Source organism: Prionailurus bengalensis, chromosome C1 (genome assembly GCF_016509475.1).
Source record: "Prionailurus bengalensis isolate Pbe53 chromosome C1, Fcat_Pben_1.1_paternal_pri, whole genome shotgun sequence".
Lineage (NCBI taxonomy): Eukaryota > Metazoa > Chordata > Mammalia > Carnivora > Felidae > Prionailurus > Prionailurus bengalensis.
The window spans coordinates 71,118,616-71,136,349 of NC_057345.1; the positions used below are offsets into that span (position 1 = coordinate 71,118,616).

General features: G+C 33.1%; 1 protein-coding gene across 6 annotated transcripts in view; it reads left to right on the forward strand.

The window, feature by feature from the left end:
• PRKACB (protein kinase cAMP-activated catalytic subunit beta) overlaps nucleotides 1-17,734 on the forward strand; it is a 125,326-nt gene that overhangs the window by 83,076 nt on the left and 24,516 nt on the right. For 4 of the 6 annotated variants that reach the window (XM_043575432.1, XM_043575429.1, XM_043575433.1 and 1 more), the window contains exons 2-5: nucleotides 4,524-4,585; nucleotides 6,776-6,904; nucleotides 14,316-14,414; nucleotides 15,419-15,501. In XM_043575432.1, the coding sequence (XP_043431367.1) occupies nucleotides 4,524-4,585; nucleotides 6,776-6,904; nucleotides 14,316-14,414; nucleotides 15,419-15,501 (373 nt within the window). Of the gene's footprint in view, nucleotides 1-212; nucleotides 237-4,523; nucleotides 4,586-6,775; nucleotides 6,905-14,315; nucleotides 14,415-15,418; nucleotides 15,502-17,734 lie in introns of all 6 variants that reach the window. The other 2 variants (XM_043575430.1, XM_043575431.1) reach the window with 1 other exon arrangement.

Sequence of the window (17,734 nt, forward strand, 5' to 3'; positions counted from 1 at the left end):
CTAAACAACAAGTACTGATTTTATTTCTTTAGCATTTAATTGTAAGATGTCCTATTTGAATATGTGCTGTCAAAATATTGAGTTTCTGTATTAATGTTCTATTTCTATACATAATATTCTGAGACAATGTATATAGGTGACTTTGTGCTAATATGTTGTTTTCATGAGCGTTATTTAATCATTGTTTAATTAATTTTTTTTTTGAATACAAGCTTGCTCCTCTTCAGAAGTATCTGGTAGGCAACTACTTTTTAATAAAACAAATGTTACCTTTCCAACTTTTTCTTTGGTTGTTTGCAAGTTGTTATGCTGCTCATAAGTTATATTTTTATAAAGTATGCAGAGTTAATACAATATTTTAGTTGATGGACGAAATGGTTTAGCTTTATATTGAGTTTGGTCTATAGAAATGATTTATATTGCACTTTTTATGTGATATTTTAGAAACAACAAATATAGCCCTGGAAAGTAGTGGGAGTTGTACAGGGTAGCAGAAGAAAGATTAATACACACCACTTAAATTAGATAACCCAGATTAATGAATGTTTTTTTAAATAAAATATACTGTTGTAAATTTTGAACAAAATAGCTACTATTTGAATATTTACCCCAGAGAGTTTATATTGTTTTGTTCTATTTTCTGTTTGTTTCTCTTTTCTTTGTTCTGACATACATTAAATAAAAGTTTAATAAAGCTGTGTTTTTATTGTAAAAGACGTGTTAGAGAGGGAGGTGACACTTATCTCATTACGATAAACTAGAGAAATAAACATCTGGAGTAATTGTAATCTGTAATAGTAATAGATTTCTAAACTCTTCTTTCAAAACATGAATGATAACCTCTTTTAAGCATTGGAAAATGGCATCCTATAACTAACAACATGCTCTTGTTATATAATAAGCAGTAATGTAGTATAGTTAACACAGAAACCAAAAGTGCCTAATAAATACATTTTCTAAATCTAATTAGTGAAACATTCTTATTCATTGTAAAATTATCTGCATATTATGGAATAAAGATAAGCCATACTTGACTTTTTAATGAATTTTCCTAATGTTTAAAATGAACTTTGTAATCTAATTTTTAAATTATGTCCTGTGTATAAATATATTCAAAAATATTTTGAGGGTGTTAAGAATTACATTTTTTGTACATTTGTGGAAACACATAAAAATTGTCACTTTGTTTCTTCTTTCTTTATCTCATAAGTGTGGGTAAACATTCCTATTTGTAGGAATAGATTCCTGTGGTATGCTCATTTCTGCAGAATACAATGCAATCTCTAAATGATACAAATTGAAAAGAATATAAATTTATTTGGAAAATATATATATAATTGAAATATATACTCCTAGGAAGAAACTGATTTAATTTTTGGTGTGCCCTTTTCATTTTTTGTAGTACATTATTGACTGTTACAGAACACAATATACTTGCAGAAAAATTCTTCATTGAGATCTTTTCCTAAGGAGAGTTATTAATCACTGTAAGGTGCTTAGCTACCCATAATCGTGGAGCTAAGAAATACTAGGACCAATATTATAATTCAGATGTGCCAAGCTCCAAAACTTAGGGCTGTTTCAGACTATCACAATGGTTTAAACTGTTAAATGTAGATACTGTGTACATATTAGAGCACAATAAGAAAACCAAAATATTTAGAACTTCCAGTTCTAAAGTCTGGAAGTCTGGATTGAATGTGCTGCAGTGTTTGAATGTGGCTGTCTCTCCCACCACTTATTTTGTTAATTAGCTGCCAACACCTTATGTCAGTGGGTATAAATTTTTTAAACAACCAGAGAAAAACATTTAGAAAGTGAAATTCACCACTGTCTAAAAATAATAAAAACCAAAGCAAATACATGTGGTTCTAGATTGCCTATTGTTTTTAGAGTTATTCATAACCCAGCATATTGTGAAATATTTTATTTCTGGTGTTTGTATTTATAAGATGTATATTTTGGTTAACTTATATTTTTACAGAGTTAACTATGTTCATCTTTGCATCTGAGTAGTGCACATATAAACTAGAGATTTTCTGTGTGTATATATACTTACGTGATTAAAAAATGTTTCGAAAAGAGTTTGCTTCATGGAAGTATTTAATGACATTATAATTAATGCTTATCCTTACTCTAAAAGGGAATCTCCTTATTTGTTGAAATAATTCACAAAATTTAATAACTTTGATTCATACCTATTCTGATAATTTTCATGTAAGACCTTTTTGAGAACTGTTACTTCCTTTCTGTAACGTTACTTATCAGTGAACTTGGAACATTGATGAGTACAGAGAACATTTCAAAGAATTTCCTGAATATCCTATTAGCAAATGAAATTAAGTAGTGCCTGAAATTTTTCGTCTAGCTCATTCACCAAGTAGGGAAAAGGAAGTTTTCTTGCAGTACATGCACCATCTTTGGCCAATAATGCCAGTCCTTCCATTGACCAGTTACTTTTTTCTTAACTCCAGATCCACTTAGCAGGAAGTGACAGGAGAAGCTGAAATAGGATGTTGAGAATTTTTTTTTCTTTCCCTGATTCTCTTGCTTGTCTCCAAATTATCTATACTCATGCAGGCATCTGGAGAGTTTATACTGCAACTTGATGTACAAGTTCTAAAAATAGAAGATAACCAAAAACATTTTTCAAAGGAAATCAGATGTATATTTTGGGAATCACAAATTGTTGTTTCTTAAAAGCCACAGTTGCATTTATCAGGAAATTATGTTTTTAATTTATCATAGCTGTCATCTCTAAAGCAATGCCATTGCAAATATGTCTGCTCCATGCAAAAGAATACATAAATTAAATAAACACAATCTTACTTATAAAACCACTCTTCTTCAGTTGTAACTAGTACATTAACTTTTAGAAGTAGGATGGCCTGAACCATCCTAAACTCAAAATGTAAGACTTATCCACCCCCAAATCCACCCCCGGGAAGAATGAGATTATATCTGCATAATGAGGTACAATTATTTGATTCATTGTTTTGGTGGAGGAGATTTTCATACAATGGGGGAGAGTCTAATTTTAAAAATTATTTTTCTCAAATTTTCTAAAATAGGTATTTTGAGAGTATTTTACAGCAAAATACAGTGACAATTTATATAAAGTAGTAAAATAATGTCTTCAGAAATGAACACTTTAGTGTCACTTAAAAACTAACGTCTGCTCTTGGTGCTTGTCATCACCATTTTGAAATCTCAAAACCTTTAGAATGCCAACAGCCTTTTTGGTTAGTAACAGTGTTTTGGCAAAGTTCTTTTACAAAAGTGAAGGAGGAAATAATAACATATATCTTAAAATGCCTCACTTTAATACCACTACATCATTAGAGACCTCATTAAAGAATTTATGAGCCTCTCACTTCCAATGTTTGGTCTTTTCTTCTTCTTATCATCATCATCATCACTCTTAGTATTTCTGAAATAAATGCCAGCGTGCCACTCTAAGTTCATTTTGCCTAGCCTTTTACTATTTCAACACCATTTAAATTCTATTGTCTTCTTCATTTTTAGATTTAGATATCCGAGGAATACTCAGAACTTCCAAACAAAAAGAAATACTAAAATAAATACCTCTTGAATCACCAGGTTTTGCTCTCAGACCTAACTGTAAGAACAAGAATACATTTTGTTAATGCCATCTTATCTCTGGAATCCTTTTCCTATTTGTTTTTAAATGCCTGAAGTCATTTTGTAAACAGAAGTCATTATGAAAACTTCATGGAAAGAAAATGAAAAAGAGGAAACCTTTTAAATGATTCGTCATTTAACAAATCTAAAGCTTCAAACCACAGCATGATAATGTGGCTGTTATTGATCACTAGATAAACATCTGGTTTTGAACGCTTTACTTTAGTGTACATTTTAGATTAGGCATTCAGGCATGTAGTTTTGTTCTAAATTTAGAATGAGATTTTTTTTAAGCTGTTTGAGTGTTTTGTTTCTGGTGTTTTGTTCTGTTTTTGTCTTTGGTGGCCATCCTTTATATGTAGCCTGTGTTCTTCCCTTTTCTCTCTGCCTTCAGCAGAGAAAACACAAATCCAATAACATAAATCTTTATAAACCTGAAAACAGCCCTCCATCAAAGTCAGTTATTTTTGAAACTCCACAAATCAATGAGTTCACATTCATCAGATAGCTTCAACTTGTTACTTTTCACGGCTTTGTTAATATCACTGATGGCTTACTAGCAATCAGTATTTTGATCTACATTGATTTATAACTTTTTTATGTTACTTTCAGGTATGTTTTCAGGAACAGTATTTTTATTATTAGATTTGAAATTATCAGAGTGATCTCCATATAAAATAGTATTAGAGATTCTCAGAAATTTAAGAAAATATTTGCTTCTTATTTACAGAAACTAAATAGCTCTCTAGTTTATCATGGTTATGAATACATATTTCATGGCAACAAAAGTTGACATAAGTCTGTATTTTTAAAGTATATTTACATGTAATATAAATATTCTTACAAGACAAAATTTGTTTGTTTTTTTAATCTATTTTCAGTGAAAGAGTTTCTAGCCAAAGCCAAAGAAGACTTTCTTAAAAAATGGGAAAATCCTACTCCGGTAAGGACTATTTAAAATTTTCTATGATTTAAAAGTCCTATGTAAAATCATGATTCTTGCCCAAGTAATTTACTAGTTTAGAAACTTTAAAGTAGCATTAAACTTTCACGTTGCATTTTAAAAAGTGAGCTTAACATGGGAGTTTTGCCATAATATTATCATAACATTATGTTTTGATTTGCTAACTAATAATTTTATATATACCTAAATTGGAGGAGGAACTAATTTCCATTATAATATCTAATTACAAATTTTGATACTAATTACAAGCTGCTACAAACTCTTGATATTTGTTAATATTATAGTAATTTTGATTTGTGCCTTTGATAGCATATTTGTTATCTTTATTAATTACCACAAACGGATACTATTGTGCAGTTTCAAATCCTTAATCACAAACACTTGGCTATTGGCAACATACCAAATACACAGAGATCCTTCTTCATAAACATTGGATGAGGTAAATTCTACATAAATACTTTTAGATTGTAGCTGAGATCTAAAAACTGTGTATAAAAAGAGCCATTTATATTTGCCAAAAAATCTTTTTGAAGTTATAATTAATGAACTTTAATAACAGATTAAATTTTGAATACCTATTTTCCAACCACAAAAATCTTTATTTCAGATGTCTTTCTCACGAAAAAATATTTAATTCTGAATATTATGTTTTAGGAAGATACCATCATTAAGAGTAAGAGCATGATCTGTAATTTAAAACATAGTCACTCTAGTGATCACAAAAAGTTAGGCATTATCTAATGTGGAACATTTAAGAGAGGTGAGGAAAATGGCACATTTGTATGAAAAGCATTAATAACTAGCAAAAAGGGATGTTCTGTTTTTTTGTCTATTACTTAAGTCAGTTTCCATTACTTAGTTGGGGACTATATTAAATGTTTCAATCTGTCTTGCTAAAACCAAAAAATGAAGCATTAATCCATAAAATTGAATAATTCAATCAGAATTACAAGGTTTTTTTTTCTTTCCACATTGATATAGAATCTCATAGCAATTTAAAATCATTAGCATTTTGAAATTAAAATTTGATGGAAACAAGTTTTATAAGTAAAAACTTAGAGCTGCTTGCTCTCTCTAATGATTCAGCAAGAAACTCTGCTATGTCTCCAAAGGCAAGCTTTGATTTGCAATAGAGATTAAATCCAACTATAGTGAACTGCAGTAACTATCCAGATTCCTTGCTTATATAAGAATCATATTACATCACATTTTTCTCAAGCTAAATACTGTACAGACTGTGTACAGTGCACACATATTTTTTTCCCAGGATTTTCATGGAGATCTTTATAATGAAAACCTATTAAACAAATGGGTCAGCAATTACTACTTGTGGCTATTTAGCACATAATTTCTTCCTAGTAATTTTCATTTTGTTGTGGCAGCAACAAATTCAATAGATTGATGCCTCCAATTCTTTTCTTCTATGCTATACTCAAAGCCAAACAAAGATGTTTGCTCATAACAAAGCATCTATTGAAGGAGAAAAAGAGACTGATTATTGTTCTGGGACTTTGACTTTTGGTTATCTTGTGGGAATAAGGAACTCTTCTTTCCTTATTATTATATTTTAGGTAATACTGGGTTATTATAACATCCGAGAGAGAGAGAGCCATTAGGATCTTTCATGCTATTATTATCTAGTCCTATGAGCTTGTACAAAGATATAAATGAAGTAAAGTAGTGCTTTCTTCAGAGGTAACTCCAGAGAAAGGACTCTGATCCCTCAGTTTATCTGTTCATTAGAATTATTTGTGAATACACTGAGACCGTTTGGCATCTACGATTGCCTTTGTCAGTATACTTCTGGTCAGTTTGTAATTATTAAAATACGGAACTAATACTAAGAGTCTAATACTAGGAATTCATATTGGAATTCATTATCATCTTTAGTACTAATTTCAGCTTAGGCTCTTATTTCCTCCCTAATATTATGTAATGCTTTATTTTACAATATAATCTCTTTTCAAATATTAAGATTCTTTTTTTATTCAAAGGGAAAAATAGAACCAATAACCTGGGATCTCAGTAGTCTCTTTGTATTGTTTTTAAATGGACAGTTTTAAATTAAATTATCTCTTCTGATTATATATAACTAAATCTGTGATAGTCACCATAGTCTTATGAGAATTTCTGATTTTAAAGTTTCTTTTATTTTTCATGCATTTGTAGAATAATGCTGGGCTGGAGGATTTTGAAAGGAAAAAAACCCTTGGAACAGGTTCATTTGGAAGAGTCATGTTGGTGAAACATAAAGTCACTGAACAGTATTATGCCATGAAGATCTTAGATAAGCAGAAGGTTAGTGCATTTGTTATTATTTACCTGACAGGTAAACTTCAGTTTTATCAGCTAGATTATTAAACAGATGCAATATACCGACTTTCCATTGATATCTTCAGATAATTTTATTGTTGCAGTTAATTTTCATTATTATTTCTTGTCTGTAAGATACATAGTTAATAGTTAAGTATATGGGGATACATTATTATTTCCATAATTACATATACAATAGGTATGTGTATGTTTACTAACAAAATTCAACATGTAAAGAACAGGTATCTCTACTACCTTTTGCCTTACGGAAAATGCAGGGATCAGGTGTACTTGACCTTTAGAGTGAGGAAACAGAAATATAGTGATTTTATTTTGTGACTTATTTTAATCAACAGTAGAAGCACTTTAGTATGATTGAGTTTGTTTAATTTAAAATGTCAGTTAAAGCAGAGAAAAAGTTGGAATCCTAATACTATAAAAAATATCAAATGATTGGGGCACCTGGGTGGCTCAGTCAGTTGAGCATCCGACTTTGGCTCAGGTCATGATCTTGCGGTCTGTGAGTTCGAGCCCCGCATCAGGCTGTGTGCTGACAGCTCAGAGCCTAGACCCTGCCTCAGATTCTGTGTCTCCCTCTCTCTCTGCCCCTCCCCCTCTCGTATTCTGTCTCTCTCTCTCTCTCTCTCTCTGTCAAAAATAAATAAGCATTAAAAAAATAAAAAAAAATCAAATGATTATGTTGTACACCTGAAACTAATATAATGTTAGATGTCAATTAAATCATTTTGAAAAATCAATTTTTAAGTATTTATCACATATTGGTATGTCTGATGAATCAGGAGGTCTGAAGATAGTTATGCTTTAAATATTAAGCTTTTATTTTCCTGATAATCACTTAGGATGAAGGGAACATAAAAGATGAATGGCACATCTTAATAGATTATCTTATAGATATTATGTTCCCAAGAATAACACTTTGGCTTACTGGGATGTAGGAAAATGTGGAGGAAATAGTACTGAGCTACTAGTCAGGGTTATAGGTAGTGGCTAGACTGATGCTGTCTAATAAAAATATAATGTGAGCCACATAAAGGATTTTAAATTTTTTAGTAGCCACATTTAAAAAGTAAAAAGAAGTAGTTGAAATTGATTTTAATAGATTTTATTTAACTCAGTGTATCCAAAATATTATTGTTGTACATGTAATTAATATAAACATTGAAATATTTTACTCTCTTCATACCAGGTCTTCAAAAGCTGATGTATATTTTATACTTACAGTACATCTCCATTCAGATAAGCCACATTTCAAGTGTTAAATTTCTCGCGGCTACCATGTTGGACAGCACAGCATTAGACTGGTCTGAAGTTCCAGTCCAAACTCTGATTTAAAACAAAAAACAAATCTAGCCTCTAACATGAAAAGGAGTAATGACTTAAGTCTTTCTAAAATTAAATACACATGTACATGTTTACAAATACATTTAATTGTGCATCTTTGTCTACTGCCCTGTATCATGTAACTTTGGTAACCAGGAAGCATCCTGAAAAAATAGTTTAATCACTTCCTATTAATTCTTTAACTTACAACAACTTAGCTGTTTCCTTGTTTTATCTCCTACCTTTTGCTACTCCACTGAAACGGCTTTACTGAGGGTCACCAATCCAGTGGCCTAATCAACAAGACCAGGGGGCTCTTTTTGCTCATCTTATATGACGTGTTTTGTTTGTTTGTTTGTTTTTTAATTTACATCCAAGTTAGTTCATATATAGTGCAACAATGATTTCAGGAGTAGATTCCTTATGCCCCTTACCCATTTACCCCATCCCCCCTCCCACAACCTCTCTAGCAACCCTCTGATTGTTCTCCATATTTAAGAGTCTCTTTTGTTTTTGTCCCCCTCCCTGTTTTTATATTATTTTTGCTTCCCTTCCCTTATGTTCATCTATTCTGTGTCTTAAAGTCCTCATATGAGTGAAATCATACAAAATTTGTCTTTCACTGACTAATTTCACTTAGCATAATACCCTCTAGTTCCATCCACATAGTTGCAAATGGCAAGATTTCATTCTTTTTGATTGCTGAGTAATACTCCATTATACACACACACACACACACACACACACACACACACACACACCACATCATCTTTATCCATTCATCTATCGATCCACCAATGGACATTTGGGCTCTTTCCATACTTTGGCTGTTATTGATAGTGCTGCTATAAACATCAGGGTGCATGTGTTCCGATGAAACAGCACACCTGTATCCTTTGTATAAATACCTAGTAGTGCAATTGCTAGGCTGTAGGGTAGTTCTATTTTTAATTTTTTGAGGAACCTCCATACTGTTTTCCAGAGTGGCTGCACCAGTTTGCATTCCAACCAGCAGTGCAAAATAGATCCTCTTTCTCCACACCGTTGCCAACATCTGTTGTTGCCTGAGTTGTTCATGTTAGCCATTCTGACAGGTGTGAGGTGGTATCTCATTGTGGTTTTGATTCATATTTCCCTGGTGATGAGTGATGTTGAGCATTTTTTCATGTGTCGGTTGGCCATATGGATGTCTTCTTTGGAGAAGTGTCTATTCACATCTTTTGCCCATTTTCTTCACTGGATTATTTGTTTTTTGGGTGTTGAGTTTGACAAGTTCTTTATAGATTTTGGATACTAACCCTTTATCTGATATGTCATTTGCAAATATCTTCTCTGATTCTGTCGGTTGCCTTTTAGTTTTGCTGATTGTTTCCTTCGCCGTGCAGGAGCTTTTTATTTTAATGAGGTCCCAATAGTTGATTTTTGCTTTTGTTTCCCTTGCCACCAGAGACATGTTGAATAAGAAGTTGCTGCCACGGTCAAAGAGGTTTTTGCCTGCTTTCTCCGCGAGGATTTTGATGGCTTCCTTTCTTACATTTAGGTCTTTCATCCATTTTGAGTTTTATTTTTGTGTGTTGTGTAAGAAAGTGGTCCAGGTTCATTTTTCTGCATGTCGCTGTCCAGTTTTCCCAGCACAGGACTTGTTTTAGAACCCTTGTCCCTTGCCTTCTGTAACCCCTTGTTCTTTAAATTATGCTCCTGCCTTTTTGGGCTCTTCTTTAATGTGCCTTTTCCTATTATTTTATCCTTCTGTCTACTCTTTAAAGATTGTTACACTCGATCTCTGGACTATCCCCTCTTCTTATTTTCATGTTCTGCACCCTCCCTCTGAACTCTTATCCAAGCTTCGACTCATCCTTGAACTCTCCACCCCTAATTTGTACAATCTGAGCATGGAGCTCTTAGAAACCAGCTAGTTCATGTTCTGTTTTCTAGATGAGGTCATTGGGCCTCAGAGCAGGTGATTTGTACACTCATGTTGGTAGCACAACAACAAAATGCTTCAAATTTTTTATTTGAATCAAATATTTTTTATTAAACCGGCCGTTAAAATGTTATTGTCTGGATAACCCCTAATATTTTGTTATCTTTCTTAAGGAATTAATAGAATATGCTTTAGTCATAATGTATTACAAGGATTACATAATGTGCCATTTTTATGTTTAAAGTATTTAGGGAATACGTTTTTAATAACTTTTTTTTTTTTTTGGCAAGATGGTGACTTGTTAAGTAAATTACTGAGAAAGTTACCTCATGGTTAAATCATAGCAGAAGAATAGCTGCCACTCTAAGTTATTTCTGCTATGGCAGTGTTCTAGATTTATTCATAATTAAGACAAAGATTTTATACTCTGAATGTTTCCAAGTTTATTTATTTGAATTTGACAAAGGTGAATAATAAAATAATACTCTATAGTCCCTTTTTCTGTTAATGATGTCACAAACCTTTCAGTTTTGGCTGTTCCTGTCTTAAGGGTTGAGGGGAAGGAAATCAGTGCAGGAATTAAGGAAAATCATATTTCTTCATTCTGTACATTGTGTCAAGCATTGCTAGGTACTTTATATTTACTGTATCAATGAATCTCCACAGCTTTGTGTGATATTAATCTCCCTTTTAAGCCAGTGACCCTTCTATTTAAGTAAATTTTCCAAAATCAAACAGGCTAGTAAGATAAACCGAGAATTTGATTAGGGTTGTCTGATCTTTGTGCCTATACTCCTTGTTTATTTTTCCTTTAAAATGTATTTGTTATCCCTAAAGTACCACTACCTAGTTTGGTCCCTTATTAACATTACCTGGGCTTTCACAATAACACCTTAATTTCCTCAACCCCAGGCTTTTCACCGTCTATTAATTCACCTTCCTCACTGCCAGAAAAGTTTTCCTACCATATCATATAACTTTAAAAAAAAATTTAATGTTTATTTATTTTGAGGGAGAGAGAGACAGAGTGCGAGCCAGGGGAGGGGCAAAGAGAGAGGGAGACACAGAATCCAAGGCAGGCTCCAGGCTCCGAGCTGTCAGGGCTCAGAGCTTGGTGTGGGGCTCGAACCCGCGAACCGCAAGATCATGACTTGAGCTGAAGCTGGATGCCTAACCGACTGAGCCACCCAGGTGCCCCACCGTATCATATAATTTTATTTACTCAATCAAAAATCTTCCTAATATTTATTAAATAAAAATAGAACCCTGCAGTCTACTTCCAACCCTTCATAACTTTCTTCCATATTCTACCATAGTCTTATTTCACACTCTTCCCCTATATGTCCTCTATTCGCTACTTCTCTCATTGAAACTTGACCCTCAGAAGTATACAGTGCCATGCTGGGTGGGACAGGGGAGCATGTGATGACAGATACCCCATCTTCCTTATTAATAACTCCTCAAGTATTTGGTGAGAAAAATAAATCAGCTGATAAGTAATCATTTATAAATGCTTTTAAATATACATATTTAAGCCAACAGAAATATTAAGAAGTAAATATAAATTTTATATGTATTTTGAAAGTAGAACATGGACTAACCCCCCAGGGTTACTTATTAACTTTTCTCTGCCATTTAGTGATATTTCACTACCAAATCTTGAGAAGCACTGTCCTAAGCTCTTGTCAAATGAAACTAGCACTCGCACTTACCTTTGTGTATTTACCCCTTCAGGTAATGGTTCTGGATATTAACCCTGTGCTGTTTCCTCTATCTTTTCCTAACCTTTGTCATCTATTCATCTATAAGGCCCTGCTGAACTCCTACCCTTTTTAATAGGCTATAATAACAATTGGCATCTTTTGAGCTTTCACTTTGTGCCAGGCACCATGTTAATCACTTCACATGCATTCACAGAGCCACTTTTAAAGTAGGTATTATTATCCGTGTTTTATAGATGAATAACCTGGAACTTAAAAAGATGATGTACTAGGCCTAACATAAACATTTTCTTGTCTAAATACTTACAACCCATAACTCTCATTTGGCAATTATTCATCTATTAATATTCACATATTCATACACCATACTTGCAAATAGATTTTATGCAGCATTAAGGCAGACATTTTCTTGTCTTTATCTTGATTGCATTATTAGGCTTCATATGTAGTTATACACACACTTAAAAGTAAATTAGATTTTAATTAGTTAATTTTTTAAATTAACTTAAAAATTAACTAAGCACTTATGCTTTGCCACTTCATATATCATGGATTCATTTCTATTTTTAATTGTTATGCCCTACATACACATGGTTGGCTTAGGGCTATAATGCAGAAAGCCTCTCTACTGCAATTTTTATTGCTTATTTCAAAGGAAGTGCATTGTCAATACCTAACTAAAAATCTGCTAGATCATAATATACAAAAGTAAACAAGGTGATACATCTAGACAATGGATGTACCTTCTGCTATTCAATGCTCAAAAGAAATGAGCTATCAAGCCATGAAAAGACATGAAGAACTTTAAATGCATATTATTAAGTGAAAGAAGCCAATCTGAAAAGGCTGTATACTGTATGATTCCAACTATATGACATTTTGGAAAAGACAAAACTATGGAGACAGTAAAAAGATCAGTGATTGCCTGGGATTGGTAGGGAGAAAGGGATGAATAAGTGGAACACAGAAATTTTAGGGCAGTACAAGTAAACCCTAGTGTAAACTATGGACACTGGGTGATAAAGATGCCAGTGTAAAAAAAAAAGTAATGTGTCAATGTAGGTTCATCACTTGTAACAAATATACCGCACACCTGTGTGAAGGGGGGGGGGGGTTGGGAAGATGTTGCTAGTGGGGGAAGCTATGCGTGTGTGGGGATAGGAGGAATATGGAAAATCTCTGTATCTTCTGCCCAATTCTACCGTGAACCTGAAACTGCTTTAAAAAAAAAAGCCTATTTTTTTAAAAGTAAATACAAAGCAATAGTAATTCTCGAGCCAATGTTACATAATTTGTTATGATAAGTATGGACTAATTAGTTCTGTAACTAGTTAGAATTTAGACAGCAATGGTCCAACCACTTCATATTACATCAAAAACAAACAAAACAAAACAAACCTGAGATCCTAAGAGTTGAAATAACATCTCCAAAAGCCACAAAACTGCTGGATGAGAAGGCCTAGATTAGAATACAGATCTTTTGACTCTCAGTCAAGTATTCTTTGCTCACTACTATTTTTATACTATAATTGTATATACTAATAACTGGATGGTAACTAGACTTTGCCTATGTTCAACTTCTTGAATTCGGTGACTGCCCCACACTGACAGTAAGCTTCTAGCAAGAAAGACTGCCAGCTGCTAATGACTTATACATACACCAGACAAGTATTTATATCTCCCTAAGGTCACCTTTTCTTAAATTAAAAATAGAATCACATGTGGGATAGAAGCACAGTCTTTGTGAAGTCAAAATAAGTCACTTTCCCCTGCTGCTATGTATTTGATTGAGTAGACAATCCAGAAGAAGCTTGATTAATCCTAAATAACCTATTTGCTATAAAGATATAGTTGGTCTTTTGCCCATATTTTGTGTGTCCTCTCCTGTGGCTGCACAAATTGATTTTTTAGAATTTAATCTTCTATTTATTCAGGTATTAGGAAATGAACAGATTGTTCATTTTTACCCAGTTTGAATTGAAAGTGTTTTTCAATTATTGGCTTTTCTTCAATTCTTAATTTCCTTGCTGATCTTCTGAAGATTGAAAATCAATACCTACCTATTGCAGTGATTTGTGACTGTAACTAATTAGGAGCTGAGTATTTTCACATACTAATTTCTTTTCAGTTATGTATTATTTCTTTTAAGTACTTCTTAGCTCTTGCTTCTTGACTGAAAATCATAGTTGCCCTTCTTAAGACCAAATTTTAAATCCTCTGCTAGGTGTTTCATTTGAATCTGATAAAAACCTAGTTATTGGTTATTATCATACCCTTATCCAACTTAGTGATTTTGCTTATCCAAGCTCGTTATATGGTAAGCATTTTATTTATGTTTTATTCTTTTAAAATTATAGTAAATTTTAAATTCTGTTCAAGTACATTAAATATATTTATCTCTCAATTACAGGTTGTTAAACTGAAGCAAATAGAGCATACTTTGAATGAGAAAAGAATATTACAGGCGGTGAATTTTCCTTTTCTTGTTCGACTGGAGTATTCTTTTAAGGTAGATTTTACAATATTCAAATAAAATAATTTTACCCTCACATATTTTTTAAAATATGAAACTGTGATAGGATTCTAAGCCATATGACAAACGTGGAGAATATGAATAAATAAAAAAGTAATATATTTAGATTTTATGTTTATAAACTTATGTTCATATTTGAAAAGGTTTTGGCTTTCCCTAGGGAAAATTTTAAAGGTAATGTGTAATTTTTCATGAGATGCTATTATAAATTCAAATATTTCCATTTATCAAAATCCATAGTAATATCTTATTAAGCAGTTCTTACAATCTTGCAAATGAATACGCCCACCTAACTTCTTTTCTCTTGAACCTTTTCTGACACAGTCTTACCATCCTCTTTTCCTTAGTAATTTGTGTTCTAGTCTTTCCGTTTATGTAAGGCAGGACAGTCTTTGGCCCTCCCTCAATGTTCTCATAAAGTTGAACAAGATTTATTCTTTAAGTTGATAGCTTTTCAACTCTTTAGAATGACACTGGGCATCTCGTAGTCTTAATTCCTATGAAGCATTTTAACCTTTTCCCTTTTCCTCCTTTATTCTTTAAATCAGATGAACACCTGTATGTTTAGGATGATATTAAAAATCATTCATCTCTCTGACGTAATTTAGTACATAAAATGTAAACATTCTTACTTTTTCAAATTGTTGTTTTAACTGTTATTCCTTTGCATCCACTATAGTATTAAGTCACGGCTGCAGTGTTTAATTGTTCAAAAGTTAGGGTTCCCTGCAAGAACAGGAACAGCAAATATCCCAGACTAATTTGTGGCAAGAATACTTGGGCTGGGGGTGGGGAATGAATTCCCCACTGAAGAAAAATTAGAGCATCTTCCATTTATTCTGTCTTTCCCAATGTTAGTAATCTCTCGGGTTTTTTAATTTGTCTTTTTCTAATTGAACATGGTGTCATCTTTAAATATTTCCTTGAAATAATCTCGGTTTCATAATTTTGATTTACTTATCCTTTTTATTTGTTCATAGGATAATTCTAATTTATACATGGTTATGGAATATGTCCCTGGGGGTGAAATGTTTTCACATCTAAGAAGAATTGGAAGGTTCAGGTAACTAATACTTTATCCTCCTCAAATCTTTTTTAAGTTATTGTCAATGCTAACAATTTATTTCATTTCATTTAGTAATATGTTAGCTATATGAAAAATTACATGGAAACATTCATAAGAGGCCACACCCTACTGAGTTTTAAAAATCAAATAAAAGCACCATGATAGCAATGTAAATATTCTACCATTGGTAGATATTGTGAAGATCCATTTTTTGGAGGATTTTCAGAAGATGCAAAAATTGAATTTAAACATACTAGTACTTATTGAACAAATATTAATACAACTCTGGGGAAGAGGTTTGTGTAAAGATGAAGAAAGGAATAAATGGAAAAGATAATAATGGCATCATAGTGATGTGATTAAGAAGTTCATTTTGCACAAATTTTATTCTCCTTAAAGTTTTTGTTGAATTTTAAAAATATATACATAATTTTAAAAGAGTTTGTACCTTGGGGCGCCTGGGTGGCAGTTGGTTAAGCGTCTAGCTTCGGCTCAGGTCATGATCTCATGGTTGGTGAGTTCGAGCCCAGTGTTGGGCTCTGTGCTGACAGCTTGGAACCTGGAGCCTGCTTCAGATTCTGTGTCTCCCTCTCTCCCTGCCCCTCCCCCGCTTCTCTCTATCTCTCTCTCTCAAAAATAAATAATAAACATTTAAAAAAAAAGAGTTTGTACCTTATTAGGTTATTGCTAACAAGGCCACACAGTTTTTAAAACAGGTTATATTGGGGCTCCTGGGTGGCTCAGTCGGTTAAGCGTCCGACTTCAACTCAGGTCACGATCTCTCGGTCCGTGAGTTCGAGCCCCGCGTCGGGCTCTGGGCTGATGGCTCAGAGCCTGGAGCCTGCTTCGGATTCTGTGTCTCCCTCTCTCTCTGCCCCTCCCCCATTCATGCTCTCTCTGTCTCAAAAATAAATAAACTTTAAAAAAATTTTTTAAAACAGGTTATAAATTCTGTTAACTTTACCTCTGTGTAATAATTTGTAAGCTACTACTGTTCATTAGTAATCACTGAAAGAATGCACGTCCAGCTTCATTTAGCACATTATGAGCTGGTATGATGAAAGCACGTACAGGAGTGCAAACTGGCTGATGATGATAATCCGATTCAGAAAGAGATGATGATAGACTCAGATTATCACAAGATCGTATTCAGTTATGGGCCAACATTAGAGTTATTTTAGTTACCTGAAGCCTAAGCCAAAATTCACTTATTGAGCTGATATGGTAAGGCACCTAATGCGTGTCAGGCACTGTGCTGATGCAAAGCAACTTCTGTTTATCTTTAATGATTTCCTTTTACCTCCTGTTGTCCTCTCTTCTACTACCCTTGTCCATGCAGGCCCAGCATCCTCAGATTGCCCTTGATAATTCAAAGTTTTACACTGAAGCATTACACCTAAACCTATCTTCAAAAAATATTTTTTCCAGTCTCTATCATTACTAACTTCTTTCCTTTGCAACTACCCACACTCCTATTTCTTTAATACTTGACTTGGTACTAGGAGGAAAGCGAGTTGATTGCAATAATTCACTATTGAGACACACTGTCTTTTCTAACTTTTCACTCATACTACACGTACACTTGACAAGTTGTTAACTCCTATCCTAGGAACTTTAAGACAAGAAGAATATTGAGTTATTATTGAGCATGGCTTTAATCAGAATCAGGGCAGTCATTATTCTCTACTTAAATAGCAACTGTCTAGACTTAAAGCTGCTTCAGCATTAAGTCTTCCAATAGAATATTTTGCTTTCATCTTTCAACAATTGGATCACAGACCTATGTAATGTTTGTGTTCCTCCAATCAAATATCAGTGTGTGGAAATAAATATAAAATGCTTAGTACATCTTATATTTGTGATGATAAATTTATATCTATTTATAAGATGCTAAGTGCATCTTGTATTTATAGATGCATGGAGAAAATTGGAGGGGACTTCCAGGTCAAATAAATGTTTCCAAAGTTAGGGATATTTCAATGACCAGGATGATTCTTCCAGTCTCCCCTTAAAATGTTCCCCTGTTTCTTGTCATACAATCTATGGTACAGAATTTATGGTGTTGAGATGGGGCTGAAACTGTAATGGTATTATAAAATAATCTCCCCCAAAGTTTGTTTCTTTACATATTCATTTATTCAACAAATATTTACTGAGCACCTGATATGTATTAGGCTAGAACCTAGGAAATAGAGTGACAAGCAAAAGGAGCAGCATATATAATCTTTTT